At 39.1% G+C, this 19,577-nt stretch overlaps 1 protein-coding gene across 3 annotated transcripts in view; it reads right to left on the reverse strand.

The window, feature by feature from the left end:
- DSCAM (DS cell adhesion molecule) overlaps positions 1–19,577 on the reverse strand; it is a 491,765-nt gene that overhangs the window by 74,483 nt on the left and 397,705 nt on the right. For all 3 annotated transcript variants that reach the window (XM_049835149.1, XM_049835148.1, XM_049835150.1), the window contains exons 17-20: positions 14,792–15,032; positions 12,977–13,123; positions 11,050–11,205; positions 2,399–2,532 (exon numbers count right to left, since the gene is read on the reverse strand). In XM_049835149.1, coding sequence (XP_049691106.1) covers positions 2,399–2,532; positions 11,050–11,205; positions 12,977–13,123; positions 14,792–15,032 — 678 coding nt within the window. The remainder of the gene's footprint in view (positions 1–2,398; positions 2,533–11,049; positions 11,206–12,976; positions 13,124–14,791; positions 15,033–19,577) is intronic.

Here is a 19,577-nt window from a genome sequence, read left to right on the forward strand (position 1 = left end):
TATTTTGCAACCAGGGCTTTGGTTGAAGGAAGAAGTCTGTTCAGGGAGTTTTCATGGCTCTATACCTCCATCTACAGCACTTGCTACTTATGGTGGTAGAAGAGATGACAAAGACACAGGTCTTCTATTTATTCCCCTCCTCACCCTAATTTAAGTCCTCTTTCTCTGTCAACTACTTGTCTCTGCCAATAGTGAATCAAACAAGAACTCCCTTGGGAGATACAGACCATGTCTGCCCAGGAGCATTAGCATTCAAGCACCTCTGCAGCAGGCTTGTTTCATCGCAAAGCTAGCTCTGAATAAAATAACTTTCTATTTTACAGTCTTTTAAGAATAAAAGATAGGAAACCATTTTGTTAGAAATAAAGCTGGGGGAGCGTGTCCTATATTAAATGTGTCCTGAGGTCTTAATACTTATTTAAAGATGTCCAACTTGGCTTCTGGAAACTGCCCACTGAGTGTGATCACTGCCTCACTAGCCACACAGGACTGATACAGAAGACCTGCTCTGTAAGCCACAACTCATGCTGATCTGCAAAACGTTAGTGAGAAGTGGTACAGGGACTGTCCTCACAGATATATTGTGCGTATATATACACGTATGTGTATGTATGTATATATATTTATATGTACACACACACATACAGCCCTTCACGCATGCAGGTAACAAGATGACTATACATGTACACCTTAACAATTAACAGAAAACATAAACACCTCCAAGTGCCTCTACCTTGGGCTAAGGTATGCAGTGATACCACCCCATCATGCCATAATGAAGACCACCAAAATATAGTAGTAAAATTCAGTACAGGCCAAGACTAGCAAAAAAAGCAACTATTCTTGTCATGGTCCATCACTGAGGTACTCTGAGAGGTAACCATGCAATAAGCGGTCTTAAAAAAAACGATTTTGTATATGAGAGAACTTTTAGCATATTAAAGAAAAAAAAAATTTAGCTGAGGATTTTTATTTTCCTGGTGATGTAAGCATACAAAAAGTTGTTGCTAGCAAAGCCTGAGGAAGAAACACTGCAGCTTTGTGCATGGTAAGTAACTAGCGAGAGCCGGCAGCACCACCTGGTGTTCCCTCCAACCACCCAGAGAAGTGCTTGGTCCCCACTGGGACCAGAGCCCTAACAGCAAGGTCCAGTTCTGTAAATTCCGACCTCTTTAACGCACTGTGTGCCATAAAAACGTATGAGCCATGATGGAAAAATCCCTGGCTAGTTTACATTTAAACGGTATGCTCAAGATAGTTCGGTTTGCATGGCCGCAGTTATTAAATTAATGGAGATAGTAGTCCCCAAACAAAAATGAAGAAAAGATCTCCAACCTTTAGCTTTGGATGTGACTAATAAATCCTGCTTATAGTAGGACATATCGGTTTAAACATAGCAATCAATGGGCATGTGTGTTTTGCCCTGTAACCCCTTGAGTATCTGCAGAATTAGTTCACTTGCTGGAAGAGTGGGTTGGGTGAGGCTGTGTTTGCCTGAAGGGTCCCATTCAGACATACCCTCAGGCCTTCCTCCCTCTCAGCCAGCTTTGAAAACAGGCCTGAGGGGCTTTTGGAAATGTCCCTGTCAAACTCCTCCTACTTCTAGAACAATATTTTCCTTATCTGTTATACTAAGATTGCATTTTGGAACTTGCAATGCTACCTTTGATGGGAAGTCCTGCCTAAACACTAAATCAAAACGTTAGATAAAAAATAAATAAGCACTTTTTTCAATGTAACTTAAAATAAATATGCATGGGTATTTACAAAGAGCAACTGGCCCCTGTGTTTAAAGATAGCTGGATTCCTTTGTGACTCAGAAAGGGAGAAAGGTACCTGCTATTAAATTCAATTTTTCTCTTGTCACTTTCTCAGCAAGTAATAGCATGTAGACCTAGAGTGGGCAAATACTCCAGGCATAAATAAGCTTATTCACAAGCAAGTATGTTTGCTCCTAAGTCATTATGCTCTTTCACACATGAATACTCAAGCCAAAAAGGCCGGAACTTAGACGAAAACACATCTAAGTATGGGTGTATAAATACATGCCTCCAGCTACAACAGGGCTCTTGCTGGTCCTCTAAAAGGTAACTGAGTACATTCTAAATAAAAAAACCTTAAAAGATACTCAACTTCAACTGTGAGTTTTGAAATGATTTGTAAGTCAGCACTCTGCAATAGATTTTAAACAGTGGAAAAGTTTGGTAAGTGGGAAACCCCAAAACCAGCTCTCAGCCACCCCTGTAGCCCTGCGATCCCCCTTCACGCTTGCTTAGTGGGAACAAATGGCAGGAAAGGAAGTGGCAAAGAGAACATCAAGCACCGAATATCTGCAAACGCATTTGTTTCAGCCCCGCAAGTCAGTGCTGCCTGTCTGTGGTCGCCCTGTGGGACTTACTGTGGGGTAGGGGTGCGAGCAGAAGACAGTGTATTTCCGAATGATGCCGTTCAGCTTGAGGGGAGGGAGCCAGGAGACGAAGACGGTGGAGGCTGAAGCTGCAGCTGCTTTAACACCGGCAGGAGGACCTGGAACTGGAAAACCAAGATGTGTTAGAGTGGCCCAAGGCAGGCACTCAGCCATCCTAGTGTAACGGAGGAGTAAAAAGGAAAAGGGGAGCGTGCTGCTTTGGTAACCGTGCCCCTGTGGACCGAGATGGACACCCTGTGTTAGGAAGCAGCCTCCACCCTGCCCACACCAGGGGAGAGGGTTTGGAGGGTTGTGCCCTCATCCCTAAGAGGGGAGAAGCTCTGCTTCAGAGGCCCCCAAGGCAGAAGCTGCCACTGATGGTTAAACTTTTGTGAAGTATCACCCCCAGCCTGCATGCATGAAGAGAGGTTGGCTGTGGCCAATGAAATTGCCAAACGACGTGTTATTATAAATTGTCAATTTTGAACATATAACTCATGCCAAACTATTATTCGCTGTATAAATAATACACATGTGAACAGTCTAATGGACATACACAGTAGAGCTGTGAATTTAATGAAGTGGAGAGCAAATGAGCTGTAGCGTGCAGTTAGCGCTGCCTGACGTGACCCAGGTCTGGCTAGTGGCGTGATGTGTGAGCAGACATATGACCACAGAGTATCCTTATCTCCAGCCTTGCTCACAACAGCTCAGACCTCTATCTGGCACTGCAGTATGTGAACACATATCTATTTCTCTAATTACAGCAGCTATCTATATAAGCCATCAAAAACTGTCACAGAGAAAGAGAAAAAAACCCGCTCCTCTAAAACCACATGGAAGAAACTTCAGCCAGAAAATGCTAAAATCTAAAATCTTGGTACATAATTTATCTTAACTGTATCTCTTCACATGCTTGCATTTTGAGAAAGGCTTTAATTTCATGAGCATATGTTATTTTTCACACATGTTACACTGTACAATGTTCTCCAACTCTGGAAACACTTTTGTACTAATGTGAAAAAATTCCTGCATGCTAGAATATCACATTACACATAAGCTTGTACTTACACAATATAGCAAGGACTACATTTAACACCAGAATAAATTGTTTTAGAATTTCCTAAAAACCGCACCTTTTGTCAACAGGAAAATATTTTAGAATATTTAAAAAATTATCAATAATTGGAAATCTATTTTAATACTGCATGTGGTGAATATTCACATTAAATTATTAAAATAGATACAATGTATTGGAAATGACCATGTATGATATTAAAGACAAAATGAAACATTTTGATGGACTCTGTTCTCTACAGAACTTTTGGTTCATGAGGAATCTAATATTTTTGTCTAATTTCAAGTAAAACAACCAAAATGTTAGAATTTCCGGCATTGCAATGCTTGATCATCTTTCTTTACTTTCACAGAAAACAGTTAATGTGCAATACAGATGGAAACACCCTTGTCCAGCAAGCTGATCTTTGTAGATGGATCCTTAACCTTTGCTCTATCTCATGTAAGTAAGTAGATATTATGGTGGTACAAAACTTGTCCTATAAAGAGAAGCCAGACAGCCTGGGGATTTGCTTAGCTTTGTGGCTAGCTGCTTCAGGTTGGGAAAAGCATATAAGAAGAACTTCAATTTTATATCTGTACAGGTACTAGGGGAAGATGTAAGAAAACTGACAGAGAGGCACCACTCAGTGCAACATTTCTGAATATGCATTTTCTATTTATAGTGTGTTGAGAAAGATAATAAGGCAACACGTGACAATGTCATGATTATAATTGCAAGCAAACCCAGCCCCTCACTGCAAAGGGGCTAATTCAGTTAGCAGTTCTATCCAATGAAGAGTAAATATTGATGCTTGACAGCATTCAACTTGTTATTTATACCCAGCTCATTAGAAATGCTATTTGCTCCTGCTGCTGAAGAGTGAAAGCTAGCTCTCCAGGGTAATTACTTAATCCACAGGAGGATTCCTTTACGGTTAGTAATGTTTTCTGGAAATCACTGCAAATAGATGTATGAGGTTAAAGTAATTTATTGTTAAATTAGGGTGTGATCTATAGGGATAGGTTCTGACAATAATTGGTTGTGGCTGTCAACTGTTGAGGGATTAACTCAGAATTCATCTAGCATTTTCCAGCCAATGGACATATGTGGAAAACATCACTTGCCATTGCGCTGCTGTATTACTGTTGGGTATACAGACCAGCAGAACGAGGGACTAGAAAGAAAGTCAGGAAGCCATATAGTCAAATTTCAGAAGCTTTTCTAATCCAAGGAGCCCTCCACCTTGTTGCAGAGGAGTTGGAATCAGGCAACAGTTTTTGCAGTGGTGCCAAAATTACTCTGAATGTTCATTTATTACTCCTTTTCTTGCTACATTGTCTCTGTCTGCTGGGCTGTTCATGTGGAAAGGACTGTGTGTGGAGAAGTGTTTACATTTCCTTAGCAAGAGTTCTGCAGACTGTCATCTGATGCCTTACAGACCACCACTGTCCTCTGTCCAGAGGGTAAAGTCATTGTTCAAACTCATCCCCTGGACATAAACAAGATTATTATGAGTTAGCTCAGCATTAACTGAAACATTTGTTACTAACCATGGGTTCCTCCAGTATCTGAAGAAGTTTTAGTGGGGGAATATGGTGCCTGCCTTTTCTTGGAGAGGAAAGACCCCGGTCTTCTATGCTAATTTAAGGTATTTTCTCTCATTGCCTTTGCATCCCGTAGCCCTACTAGCTTCAGTTATTGTGAGACAGCAGCATCAGGAGACCTGGGCTGTCTTATTGAATTCTCCATGGATCTTTATTTAGCACACTGATCCCCACAGATCCCAGCAAAGCTAAGCTAAATGTGCACAATACCATAGTTCCTTTTTTACATGGTCACCAGGGATAAAATAATGGTAAGAAGCCAGAAGACAACCAGGGCTGAGCACAGAGAAGCCAAAGACTGCTTCTAGCCAACTTTGCAACATTTCCAGGGAGCAGATTTGGCAAATTTAAGATTAAAGATGGCCTCATTCTCCAGCTAGCAAGGCTTTGAAAGACACGGAAATAGCGTGCTGCTTTCATGTGGAGGAGAATACTATGTATTCTTGACAGTGCAAATGAAATGCTAACACAGAGAAGGCAATTATATTGATACAACTAGTCCAGGAAACAGCATTTAGATGTGCCAGATAAGGGGGACGAGCTCCAGGAACTTTCTCATTCCCCTTTTCATAAACAGAGAGATTATCACCATTTTTCTTCACGGTACTGAACAGCAGGGAGGCAAATGCACAGAGCGTGGTGCATTTAAGAGCAGTATCATCAATATATCATAAAACTGAAGACTGCTCTGTAACAGGTTTTTAATTCTGCACTACACAGGATTATCCTATTGACTGTTGTATTTATGAAAAACGAAACAAAATAAACTCCTGACTGCTGCCGGTAGTGCCTTCACTCATATAGATATCCCACCTACAATTTAGACCTATACTAGCCAAAATACATTCACGTGTGGTGTCCACTCCTCATTCACTCCGAACTGGCCTCCTATTAATCACACCATTTCTATCAAATCCTGTCAGTTTCACAAGGGGAATATTTATTATTCTGTACATTTTTTTGTTAGTCAAAAAGATAAAATTGGAGATCTCTGACAATAGAAAAAATCCATTAAGTGGTCATTAAGGGCAGTTTTCCATCATAGCACCCAGGTGATGAACTGCACAGCCATCCTCACCTGCGGAATGAGCCCAAGCAGAGCTCTGCTCCAAAGAGCACTGAATGTGTGCTTGATTGGATTTATGCTTATTAGTTTTAGAATAAATATAAAGCTTTGTCAGATGATATCTGTACATCCCTGCCTCTCATGCCAGTCACCAGAAATCTTGGTGTCCAGAGAGAAAGGAGAGGAGGAAAATCTCTCTGGATTCAGGCAGAGTCTTAAACTGACTCTGGCAAAGGGGTTTAGTGTTATTCCTCCTACCTCCCTGCAGCTAGTCCCTGCTGCTTCTTTGCTGCAGCTTTCCCCTTGCTCTGAACGCCGACCTCCCTGGCAGAGGAGAGCTGGAAGGACAGCACTGCTGCACCACGCAAAGTCTTCTGTGTTGTACAAACAGCTGTCTGGGTATAACAATGCATTTTCTCAAAAAAACCTGATATGAGAGAGAAACGTGCACTCTCCTGTGTCACGGAAACCCCAGAAACAACCTCTGCCAGACGCTCAGTAAAAACCAGCCGTGCCAGGCCAAATTGCCAATTGCAGGCAGCTTTCCCTGGGAGGGGGCTCTGGGGGCTCTGTCCTCCGCTGGCCAGTTCTGCCCAAGGTCAGAGGTGCTGCTGCCAGCTGAGGCTCTGTGTCATGTGTCAGGCTTGTACGGGGAGCAAGTTAATTGTCTCAGCTACAGTTTTCTCATATCGCATTAGCAGCGCAGAACCAGAGAGGGAATTTGTTGCCCCCCCATTGCTACAAAATGGAGTAGCTTTTGACACTGTACTTTGAACACAGCAAGGAAGGGAATTTGAAGAACTACTTTAATTTTTAATGATTTAGTAAATTAAGTCCTCAGGTGAAGAGTACAAGCAGCTTATTAGAAACTGTAGAGTGGAAAGGGTAGGGGACAAAACCACAATGAATTCTTAAAAATCGGACATTTCTGCTTGACTTATTTTTCTGCCACCTGGAACTTCAAGAAGAGCAGTTTCTTCTTCTGAAGGCTAATGGAAGAAAAAAAAAAAAAAAAGATAGACAAAACCCATAAATATGATCACATTGAAAGGAAAGCTCATTTCCTATTATTTGCTAGAGCTGTTCCCATTTCCTAAGCTAATCAGCAGCAGCGTCTGACCTCTGGTGTCTAAAATCAGTATCAAACATTACAAGAAATCAAAGCCTCAACTCATTTCATCCAGGCTGACTACTTCAGTCCCTGGCTTACTCTTATTTTGCCACATTGGAGATTTTAAGCCTGCTAAAGAAATTATTGGCCTGATGACTCTAGCTGAACACCAACAGAGAAGTCACAGGAGGCCATGATCTGCCTTTCAATAGCAGCAGCAGAACATGCTGCACCATTCATTTTACAAAGAAAAGTTTCCCCTCATGTAAAAGAAATGAAAAAAGAAAAAGGAATTAATGGTGTGATATGGCCTCATAGTAACAATGATGCGGAGGGCTTGGCAGTCACTTAAAAATATCTCAGATTTACAGATTTTATTACAGGAGGGTGGAATATGTTGTGGCATAATTTTAGCCAGAGAAGGTCTGGGTTTCCAGATCTAAGCTCTGTTAAGATTGCAATTATTTTTATCTCACATGCCAAAAGAGTGTTCAAACTAACTTTAGGGCAGGATCTTTTAGGTGCATTGAAAGTAGTCCCACTGAATAATCCTCTACAGGAGACTTTTCCTTAGAAAATTACAGAAGAAATGTCTGTTCTTCTGAGGAATGAGGCACCTGTTCCATGCATATATTTTGGCAATGTGAATACTCTTTTCTCATTTAACTTCCACGTCCTTTAGGATGTTTAGACCCAGAACTTTGGTTTTGGCTTATGTTTAACTGCAGGCCTTTATATATTCCACTCTAAACCTCTACTACCCTTAATAAAAAGTTGTGAAGCTGAAGGAAAACATGAAATCCTTGTATCTTCTGGAACACCTTTCAGTTTAGCTTTCTGGACAAAAGATTTAATAAGTGGAACCACTGTGAGGCATCAGAAAACCTCTGAAAAGGTTAGTCATGCTGCCTTGGGGTGAATTATTGCTCAGCTGCCAGGAGAATTAAAGATGAGAGATGAGCCTTTGCACAGCAGCCAAGCAAGGTCTGAGTATCTGTGTTTCCCACATCTCAGGGCCTGTCTGTTCTCACAAAGAGAGAGAGCAAAGGCCCACCAAGAATTACAGACAAGCAAACTAGGAAAAGGTGGGTTAAGGGGGGGAAAAAAAGAAGAAAAAAAAAAAGAAAACATTTGGAGCTTCCGATGTTTCAGAACTGTTGCAAACTGGATACGGGTTACAGGAGATGGATGGGTGTATGTGTCAGGGGAAGGAGTAATGGGCGCAGTAACACTTCACATAGGAAATACTGTTATAAAGCAGCAAGTTATCCATCGGTCTGCCTGGCCAGCAGGGTGGAAGGCAGTACTCAACCCGCTTTGCAGCAAAAGAGATTGCATTATGGGGGATCCTTAACTGGTACAGGATACTTAGGGAGGCTATGGGGTCCTCATCACTGCAAACTGCAGAAAAGGTTAGTAAACATCAGCGATGGCTGAGAGGTATCTGATCCTGTTTAGAGCAGGGGAATGGTCTTGGTGAGGAGTCAGCAACCTTTCAGGAGCAGTACCTCATGTTTTTATTGTCCCCAGTGAGGGACAGAGGTACTGCTGGCACCACTTCTGCCATCTGAACAGTTCCAAAAGCTGAAGGAACCTCACACAGAGACAAAAATCCGCACCCAGGCAAGTTTTGGTAGTTTGCAGCTCCCATCAATTTTTTAACTCAACAGAAACCAGTGCCTGGCATTCCCGAACAGCCATTGTGACTTCTCTGTCATATGCACCATGAAGTGCTGACCCAGAAGCCGGGGGTTGTCTCTACAGGTTGGCTTTTCAGGGATTTCTGGAAGAATGCTCCTTATTGTCTCCCAACATTGGACTGGCTGGCCAATTTGCCACGTAAGGCAGCAGGCTGCAATGTTGCTCAAAGGCGTAAGACCAGCAAGCACATTCTTGCTGGGGTGCACATTCTTCCTCAGGGGTCCTCTGACATGAACTATATCTCCCCAAGACCAGTCTGTCCCTGGGCTCCTGGAGCAGTGTGGGACAATGCCCCTGTCTGCTGGTGGCTTAGGTCCCAGTCCCAAGGCTCTGGGGGTGAAAGCCTTTGCATTCAGAGAGTATTCAGGGAAAAGTTGCCATGCTGGTATCTACTTGACAAAAAGTAACTTGAAAATGCAGCAGGTAATCTTACAGTTCTCTTATTTTTTTGATTTTTCTTTGAAATAAAGCCATCTACCTCCAAGCATGGGGTGTCTCAAGAGGATCTGACTCAGGACTTAGGTGCTCCAAAGTAATTCTTAAAGGACTTTAGGGTGGGATTAGAATGTCCTAATGTTCAGTGTTTAAGACACAGACGTCTATAGCTGAGCAAATTGTTCATGACAGTTTCAGACTAGGTGCGGTACCCTAAGACAGTTTTAAGCAGAGTCAGTACTGCAAGGTCATGCAGGATCTCAAGCAAGATCTATATCTAGCAAGACCAGGAAGTAGACCTACACTAAGCAACGTTGCTATGTGCCTAAATCTCCTCACATTTCTCTGGTATAAGACATTCACTTACTTTTTTTGCTGTTAATTCAACTTTGATCTAAGTAATGGAAAGTATTAAGTGTAAGAAAATAGAACAAGCAACAAATAACTCATTTGATAATGTAAGAGAAAATTTTAGAAGTCCAATTTTCATTTATCCTACATCCCCTGGATACAACTACAGTTGGGGCCAGGTGACCTTATAAGGTATGTAAATTTTAGAATGAGTCCCTTAAGATTTTTTTGGAAAAAATCAATAACATTTATCAGGTCATTTTTTTTATTGGCAAAAAAAGGCCAAACATTCATCAAGTCAGTTAATCTACTGAACCTACTCTCTTGGCACTTTTGTAAATGTCATTACAAATAAAAAAAATTGACAAATATATTCATAGATGACCAGTAAACTGGATAAGTAATAAAGAAAAATCCATTGACTAATTTCCTTGAAAAAAACACTGCATAACTCACAGGAGAATTTACCAGTCAAATATTCAAGTAACTTCATTGCTAGGACTGTGTGCATTTTTATTTCTGCCAAAAAATTCTTGATCCAGATTTTCAAAAGTGTTTAGGGATCTAAAGATGTATTTGTACATTTCATGGGGTTTTCAGGGCATTAAACAGGTTAGGGTCAAATCTCCTCCTGAATTTGAAATTCTAGTCCTTGAGAAATAGATCAGTATGTGGCATCCTACTGAGGCAACCTGAAGTGATTTCCATGGTTAAAGTTACAAGAAAGTGATTATGAAATTTCATGTCTGTGTGTGATTAAAAGTTTCTTAAACTTTCAGCATTAGAACTTGAATTTTCTGTGCTTTGGTCTATGAACAAAGGCAAGAGATTTTTGTTCTTCATTTTGCTTTTGAGGGAAGAGTTTTTTGGATGAATTTTTTTTTTTTTTTTAATATACTGAAAAAAATCTTTTTAGAAGCATATAAGTTATATGAGATAATCCCAGAATAGCCTCTCCTCCTTTCCCCATTATCAATCACTTGGAAAGAATTAACTCAAACCCTCTCAAAATTCTCAAATAAGATCCTGAAGTATTTGTGAGGAAAAAAAAAAAAAAAAAAAAAAAAAAAGACAAACTTGCTCAGATCATTAGTGTTATCTACAAATTTCTGACTCACCTGAAGTGGAGTCTTGGAAACAGTCAGATTGTTTTCAAACCTGTGGGCGCATTCTCCTCTTCATGTGCTCCTAACTCAAGACCTCCAGATAGAAATCTCACTCTACATGTTTGTGTACAATATTTGCACTATTTTGAAAGCCTGAGACATACAAACATTTTGTGGTAGTGGGAATGGAAAATGTGTTACTCCTTACCATCTTCTTTAGTGCGGGTGAAAATTTGTTCGCTTCTCACTCCATCTCCAGCTCGTGTAAAAGCCAACACCTGAATGCTGTAGTTGGTGTATTTTTCCAGGCCATCAAGTTCTAGTGATGGCTGTGTAGTAGTGACATTCTTTATTTCTCCTAGCTCTATAGAATAAAAAGGAAATTGAGTTATTGCCAAGTTCAGTCTTCTCCCGGCTATTGATATCTACTGTGGAAAACTTAAGGATTAAAGAGTGTACCAGAGAAATAATGCTTCATTACTATAAAACAGCAATGAATTATAATAAATTAAAATAAATTCCTTTGTGTCCTGACTTCTTACTATTCAAAGCAGACCCAGGTTTCGTTTTCAACCTTTTTTTTTTTTTTTTTTGCAATTTTTTTAAATACTTGGAAAAGAACTGAAAATTTCTACAAGTAGTAAGATTTTTCATAAAGAATAGATAACATGAAGAGATTATGGCACACCATCCCCTAAAGCAAAAATAAGAAGGTCAGTTATCTTCATAAAGATTTTCTGGTTTTGAGAAAGACCATTTCTCATAAGGAAAAACAATAAAAAGTCCTCTTTATTTTAAAATACGTAGCAAGTGCTGCTGCAAAGCACTTGATGGCAGTAATACCAGCTAACGATAGATTTAAACACAGTAAAATCAGATTTGCTGGCAGTAAGATGATGCGCTTCATGTGAATCTTTTTTTGCAGCAAGCTAAGAAGTACAAACCATACAGCAAAAAAGTTTTAAACATATTTAGGGCAGAAAATGAAGCTGAAGAAATGAAGAAATTCCAATTTTAAGCACTGCATGAACATCACCTTTTTTCATCATGTTGTAGCACATCACTTAGGCACTTAGATGTGCAGTGATAGTATTCACATAGGATGTGATCCAAAGGCTACAGGCATCACTGAAAACATTTAATTTTATGTCCATCATGTCTACATTTTTATGTATGCTTCTCATACATTTTTATCTTTATTTTTAAATGTACAAAGGAATTGGTGGTTTATTTCCAAATATTTTTGACTCTAACATTACCAGCAGTAACAATGGCTCTCCGGGTTACATTTCCACTCCTAGTTCCCCTTGCCACGCTAAGAGGCCAGAATTTGCGAGACAGTTGCATATTAGAGTGAACTATGATCCTGATGGATGAAAGCGAAAGAAGGGAGACAGCTCATTGTTCTGAAGCTGTGAAAATTCAGCAGGGCAAATAGGAATAAAGGCATGTGCATCTCCAATGTACTACTATTTAATTTACAAGAAAGGACCATACCTAGAATTATCATCATGTGACAAATTGCAGATTAGTAAGGTATCTAATTTCTCCTTTGATCATTTCACTCACTGTCTGCTCAGGAGTCTATTTCCCTAGGAATTATGCTAAGAGTACAAACCATAAGCACAACGGAAGAGACTGGCATGAAAATAACAAGCTTTTTCCAAAAATGTTTCTTTCTTTTGCCCTCAGCTATGGAGATGAAATGCATTCCATCAAAAAATAAGCAATAACCTCTCAAGTAGTCAACTAGCTAAGCAAACAGATAACCAACCAAACTAAAATAACATAAAGGTTTGGGCAGGTACGTTTTAGGTTCATATCATCATTCTTTATAAAAGAAACCTGCTGGACTTTGTAACTGAGATGAAATGTCCTCAGGTCATTTTGGGTACTATGGTACATCTATGGAGTGTTGCAAACCCGTGGTGGATGCCTTCCCTGAGGGTCCTTCCAGGCAGCTCTGCAGTACCTGCTACTCTGTTAGAGCTCTACAGAAAATGGCTTCCTTCACGGGTAGGTGAAGCTTTCTCTAAACCAAAGAGAAAAGGAAGTACAATGCCTTCACAGCAGAGAGTAAAAAGTATAAAGGCCACGTATGGCTTGTTACTTGGTAATAGCTTGATTGGTCTCACCTCCGTCCAAGAGATTGGCCCAGTAGATAACCCTGAATCCTTGCAGAATCCCATTCAGAGTTTCTTTCGCCAACGTTGACCAAGAAATAGAGATGGTTTCTGGCGATGTGGCAGTGGCTTGCACGTTTCCTGGAGGGCAGCTAGGCACTGGAATAAGATATTCACCATTTTTAACCTGATGAACACAACTCAATGTTTACTCTTCAGCTACCCTTTCAATTTTCATTGCTATCCCACCACAGGTTGTTTAATTAGTAGTTATACTCTGTTAACAATGCAAAACTTTTATTCTTGCTACAATCTACGTGTTTCTGCAAGTGAAGCTGGTTTCCCTGGAATGACTTTTGATGCACAGCTTCCCCACTAGTCTTTAAATAGTTTTTTTGTTGCTTGTTTCGAAAGAGAAATGTGTTCTAGTGCTGAAATATGCAGAATATTCTGTAAGCAGCTTAAACATATTTTTTAAAGTATGCATCCAAATTGCCATCTTTCTGGACAATTTTAATGTCCCATTAAAATTGGTGGTGGGGAAAAGTGGTCACTTCTTTAAAAAATATTGGAAAAAATGTTCACAAAATATATTCACTGACATTTAGAAAAATTGGAAGAAGTCAGCCAAGTCTAAGGCATTTTCTGTTGGCCATTTAGTGTCAAAGCAATATAGCAGTATTAGTATCTGGCATTGCTTTTAAAGGTCATGACATCTTTAATTCTGAGAGGGACCCAAAGCTGAGCAATGACCAAAAAAAAATTCTTGCCAGGAATAGTAACCATGACGGATTCTAAAAAAAACCCAACCCCACCTATTTATTATAATATAAAATATATGCATGTGTGAGTATACTGCCTTCTGAGGTCTTGCAGTGATCTGTCTAGGCCTAGAAACATTTAGAGTAAATGAAAAACACCAGTCTTCCATGAAGCATATACCTCAAAATCTGTAGCTCTTGAGAATTTTAGATGTGTGCTGCTCCATTTCCCCTATGTAAAAAAAGTCACATTCCTAGCTGGCACTGACTTCAGTACACTGACACCAATTTACAGTAGCTGAAAATCTGATCTACACTATCCTTTAGGATTATTATTTGCTTTTATACTCCTCTAAAATATTGGGCCATTTTTTGGATATGGAATCGTTCTCTTTTTCCACTAGAGGACTCCCTCTCATTGTTTGAGAAGTACTTTTCATGCAGTTTGAAAAAAAAAACACCCCAAACCTAAATCGTTCCTTGGATTAGACAGGTTAAATTTTGTCTGAAATAAAAATGATTTTTCTCTCATTAGTTTGGATATCCTTGAAAAAAACACATATGTCTCTTTGGGCTGACAAGATAAGGGGTAGTGCAGTACAAGAGCTCTAAGTTTCATAGCAGATTCATTTGAAAACAAAAAAAAGCCAACAAAATTACCAGTATCACTTCACCTTTCAGAGTTTTACTTCTTGGCATCTCAAAACTATGAGATCACTATGAAGCTATGATGAGATCACAACATTTGCAAATATTTAAACGCCAGAGCAATAGGCTTTTTAATGAAAGCTATGGTCTTAGTCATTATAATTCACAGCAGGATATATTATATTAGTAGAGTTGTATTTATTTACCTGGATGATTCTGCATCACTTGCAATGAAAATTGTTCATGCTTATTGGCCAGCCTCTTCCCATCCAGCTGTCTATTGTATCTAACACCTGTGAAGTCTGGTCTTCTATTATCCCCACTATAATAATCACTCAGCGAGCAATAAATGTAACAAGGTAAAAAGAAATAAAGAAATAATAATATGTCCCATGATAGCTGTTTGCCAAGGACCTACCATCCTCAAGAGTAGTAGTGATGATTTCCTGAGAAGAAGGTCCTATTCCAGCCCGGTTACAAGCCTGGACTACCATGCCATACTGGGTGAATTTTTTCAGGTTATTCAGCGTATAAACTTCACTGTCCCCAGTGGTATCGATACTGATGATGTTGAACTGGAAATTTCCCCCTGCACTGTACTCTCGATAACCTATCTGGTATCCACGAATAATTCCATTTTGCAAGTGCTTCTTTGGAGCCTAAACAGAAAATGAAGGATTAGACATTAAGTACATGTCTCTAAAGTCAAGTTGTTGCCCTTAAAGTTTTTTAAATGTACACAGTGTCAAGATTTTTTTTCCTAACAAATGCAAGTCTATTTCTAGGTAACAATTCAAAAATACTCCCTGTACATGAAGTACTAACTTTTTACCATGACACATAAATTTCAGGTGCAGTTTGTTCTAATTTGTATATTCCTGGCCTTAAAGAAAGACCTTTAAATGGTTCATACACAGAAAAATCTGATAAGGAGATATTATTGAATTATAATTTGAATTTATAATGTTTTGTTCTCTTATCAGGTGAATCAATCAAAGTTGAGTTGATAAGGGTATATTTGCATTACAGGCTTACCATTAACTACTAATTGTGTTTTTGCCAGAAGCCCCTACCATTCACTCCCTAAATCTTTAGCAAGGCATTTATTGATCTGTTGAAGGCAGTCACATAAGTTTATTCAGCTAGATGCATTAGAAAAATTTTACGCTGTGCTTTGAAATATGCTTCTGTTCATTCAGTGTGTAGTGTGGAAAGATGATTAGATAATGAGTGCTGAAGGCAATAATGAATTGGAAAGCAGGGATTTGCATACTGAATAGCTACTAAAACAAGGTGTACAATATCTGGCATTCAAGAATATGGACAGTACAAAATGGTTGGCCATAATTATGTACCGTATTTCTCAGTCACAGTGCAAGACTCCTTGTATCTGACTAGTGGAAATAATTTCTGTACTTTGCAATATAAAATACAGTCTAGAGTAAAACAAGGATTGGCAACTCAGGGAAAAAGCCCGTTATCGACAGAAATACCTATTAAAATTCCCTTTAAATAGTACTGGACTAATTTCAATATGTGATAACGTTCCTTTCTGATTTTCTACGTATATGAGGTATAATTAGTATAAACATTTTAAGGGACAGTTTGTAAACCATAGACAAAAAGCTCTTTCAAGTCCTCCAAACCTCTTTCAAATTCCCACCAGATGCCCACAAGCTCATCCATTCCACTGACCCATAAAAAAGGCCTTTGTGAGGCACTTTATCAGCAGTGAGTTAGGCTGGCAGAAACAGCAATTTCTGTTGTTACTATATCCCATTAAATCTACAGAGGAACACTTTCTCAAGAAGAATACTCTTTTCAGCCACAGGACCTGCCTGTTTCAGTAAGTTTATAGTCCACCGGGCTAAAGTTTCACTGGAGCTAATAAAACCAGCGTGGGATTTGCCTTTCATCCACTACCAACAAATCATTGCTCGACAAAAGCTGGCACCCTCTCTGTATTCAAAATGTATCACCGGATGGATCTGATGGATTGAATTATCTCTCAGATGCTTTATTTTTTTCCTCCCTCCTGCCTTCTGAAATAGAAACAAAACTTGAAGCAAAGATATAACTTCCGCTGAACTACTTCAGTTCCTCTGGTTCTAACAAGCTCTCTGCAAGCATGGTGCTGTCCATAAAGATGTAGATGACCAAATTAGGAGATTCAGGTCTTGAGCACCTCGTAAGGCACACTGCAGGCATTAGAATTGTGTATTTGGAATCTAAGAGTATTCCTGTTTGAATATTTCTGTGTTTTGTTGTCAAAGAAAACCCACCTTCTTTAGAAACATGTAGGTCTTTTATTATCAAAACACTTTGTTTGCAAGAGCATTACCTATTCTGAACAGCTCCATGGCTTCATGACCTTTAAATGATTGCAAAAGGTGTTTTTTTTTAAGCTGGACTATGAGGTGGAGACTCAGGTCAGATTTTTTTTTGGTTTGTTTGAGATTCAGATATCTCCATAAGATAAAACTGTTTCATTCCATCTGGGAAGAAAAGAACTTTATCACATTTTAATAATTAAATATTTCAGGGTGAATGGTTTCATTAGTTGAAGGATTTCAAATTCTGTTACTAGCCATACCATTTTGCATAGCTTATACATTTTTTTAGGCATTGTCAGTGTTGATGAGAAGGGGCAAAAAGACTGAACTAACATAATCTAAACATCTCAGATTAGCTAAAGGACAAACAGTTTGGACAAAGCAGCAGACAACTCAAATGTTATTACAGGGAAGAGTGCTTTCAGACAACATTGCAGGTCACTGTGTCTTTTCTAAATGTGTATCAGTGTGGAGGCACCAGTTTAATCATGCCAGGACACCAGTTCTCTCCATCAGTGTTGGATTCCATCACAGCCTGGCAAATCCTCAACAGTCTGCATGGGGATTTCTTGTCTCAAACATTAACATGCGCACTGTTGCACATCTCAAGATCTAAAGCCTCTCCTAGTTAAAGGCTACAACTGGAACATTCCCGTGAGTCACCATGGGTGGCTTTTGAACAAAAGTTGTGGCCACAAACACACATTGCACATTGAAATCACAAGCAACATGCATAAAACACATGCACCACGTAAGGTAGCGCATATATTGCTTTGTGAATGGCATGCACTGCCTACTGCCACATACAGCACACATTAAGATGCCATATGTACGTACACTACATACCATAAGGCATGCACTGTACACCAAGAAAAAGTAAGCATACACCTTGTGCATAATAGATTACAGAGGCACATAGCACATATATTGGAACACATATATCATACTGTAAAACAGATGGAACATAATGATAAAAGTGAATCATACATTGACTATGCATTGAAATGTTCTCAGAGCAGGACTATAGCCAGAATAGCCTCTTCACTGGGAATTCTGCAATTATATGCTTTCTCATTTTGAATTGGAATAAAATGGCAAATTTTGCATTTTTCATGATACATCTTTATAATTGTTTTAGGTCAAGGGAATTTTTTCTTCAAATAAAATATTAATATTTTACTTTTTTTTCACTTTGAAACATTATACAATATAAACCAAGCTCCAAGTCACTTCAGAACAAAGCATTGAAAAGTTCTGCTCCACAAAACTTCAAATGTTCCTTGTTATTACTATCTAAATGCTTCATAGTGTTGACTTTTTGCACAAATAAATCATATTTGATATATACACTTTCTTTTGTATAGGCACATTTTTTGGTAGAAAATTCAGTGAAGAATGTCCATGACTAAATGTTCATGGGGAAAAATATTGTTAACCTTGTTGGTAGTCTTAGAACATTATGAAAAAGTAAGTTTCAGTCCATGATCTTACTGCTTACCTCACAAAATCCAATATTTGCAAAATAGGGTATCAATGACTTTTGTAAAGTATTACATTTTATAGTTGTGTGCATGTGTATATGCATAAAAAGGAAAAGGAATATTTCCCATGCCTAAATTTAATGGGTTCATTTACCTTGTAAAGTCCTACAAGAAAAAAAAAAAAAAAAAAAAAATTTCATGCTCTTTTCTAAATGAGAATTCCTGTTTAATTCCCATTCTTTCTGCACCATTTTAAACTACGAAAAAGTGCTGAGTATTATTTAAAAATTCAATCTGAAACCCAATGTTCTATGTGGACACATAGAAGTGGGATTAAACAGATCACAGACCTATAAAACTTTGCTTAACTAGGATTTTCTAAAAGTGGGCTAAGAGAAACTTTAAAGGAAGATTAATGACTGTAGTAAGCCGCAGAAATAGAACTTAATACAAGATGAAAGATAATTGATGTGTTATTCTCTGCTCCTTTTGCTGTTATTGACACTGTCTGTATTTAAATGAGGTTTGCCAACTTTAAATACAAATATGTTTCTCAACACAATCCCTTTTGTATAATGTCATCATAGTTTTTCATAGCAAAAGCTCCACATGCCTCCCAAATAAAAATGACCAGGTTATTACAGAGTTTATTTTCTTCCTTATTTTTGCCTCCATGGCAATATAGGATTGATCCCATGGGGTATTCCTTTATTCTTAAGTACTTTGTATTACACAATGCAATGAGCGCCTTCTGCACAGCATCGTAAGGACCTACCCAAAAGTCAAGATTCAGCATGGAACTGAACCATATTACGTCTGTGGGACCATCTTAAAGTATCTTTTTGAGTAATGGACCAAAACTGCTCTGGCCAGGAGATAACCGCAATAATTCAAGGGAAGTAAATGTCTCACTCCTGATCTGGGACTTCTTAATAGGGGGACTTCTTAATCAGCTGTTACAAATTGTCATTCAGGAGATAATTCTTCTAGTAAAGGTAGGACTACGCAAGCACTAACTTTTCAGGAAGGGAGCTCATTGACTTCACCTTTGTCTGCAAAGGAGCTTCGAGGTCAGGGAAAACAATTAGGTCTCAACTACATCTAGCACCGCAGAGAAACTTAGCACCCATCGGATGAGCTAACCTACCGGCAGATAAAGCAAAGGCTGCAAATCAAGGCAAAGAGCTTTCAAGGTGAGCACACAGGGGCTTGACAGCACAAAGACCACAATGAGCAGAATTTCAGTGAAGTGCCAGTGGTCCCTTTTGCTGTCCATCCTTTCACAGGCAGACCTCCAGAGTTTCTGCTGCTTGCAAAACAGCATCTCATGGGGTCTTGTGGTACGATGGGGCCATAGGCTACCTCTGGCTAGAGCCAGCAGCACCTTCTT

Source organism: Accipiter gentilis, chromosome 32 (genome assembly GCF_929443795.1).
Source record: "Accipiter gentilis chromosome 32, bAccGen1.1, whole genome shotgun sequence".
Taxonomy (NCBI): Eukaryota; Metazoa; Chordata; class Aves; order Accipitriformes; family Accipitridae; genus Astur; species Astur gentilis.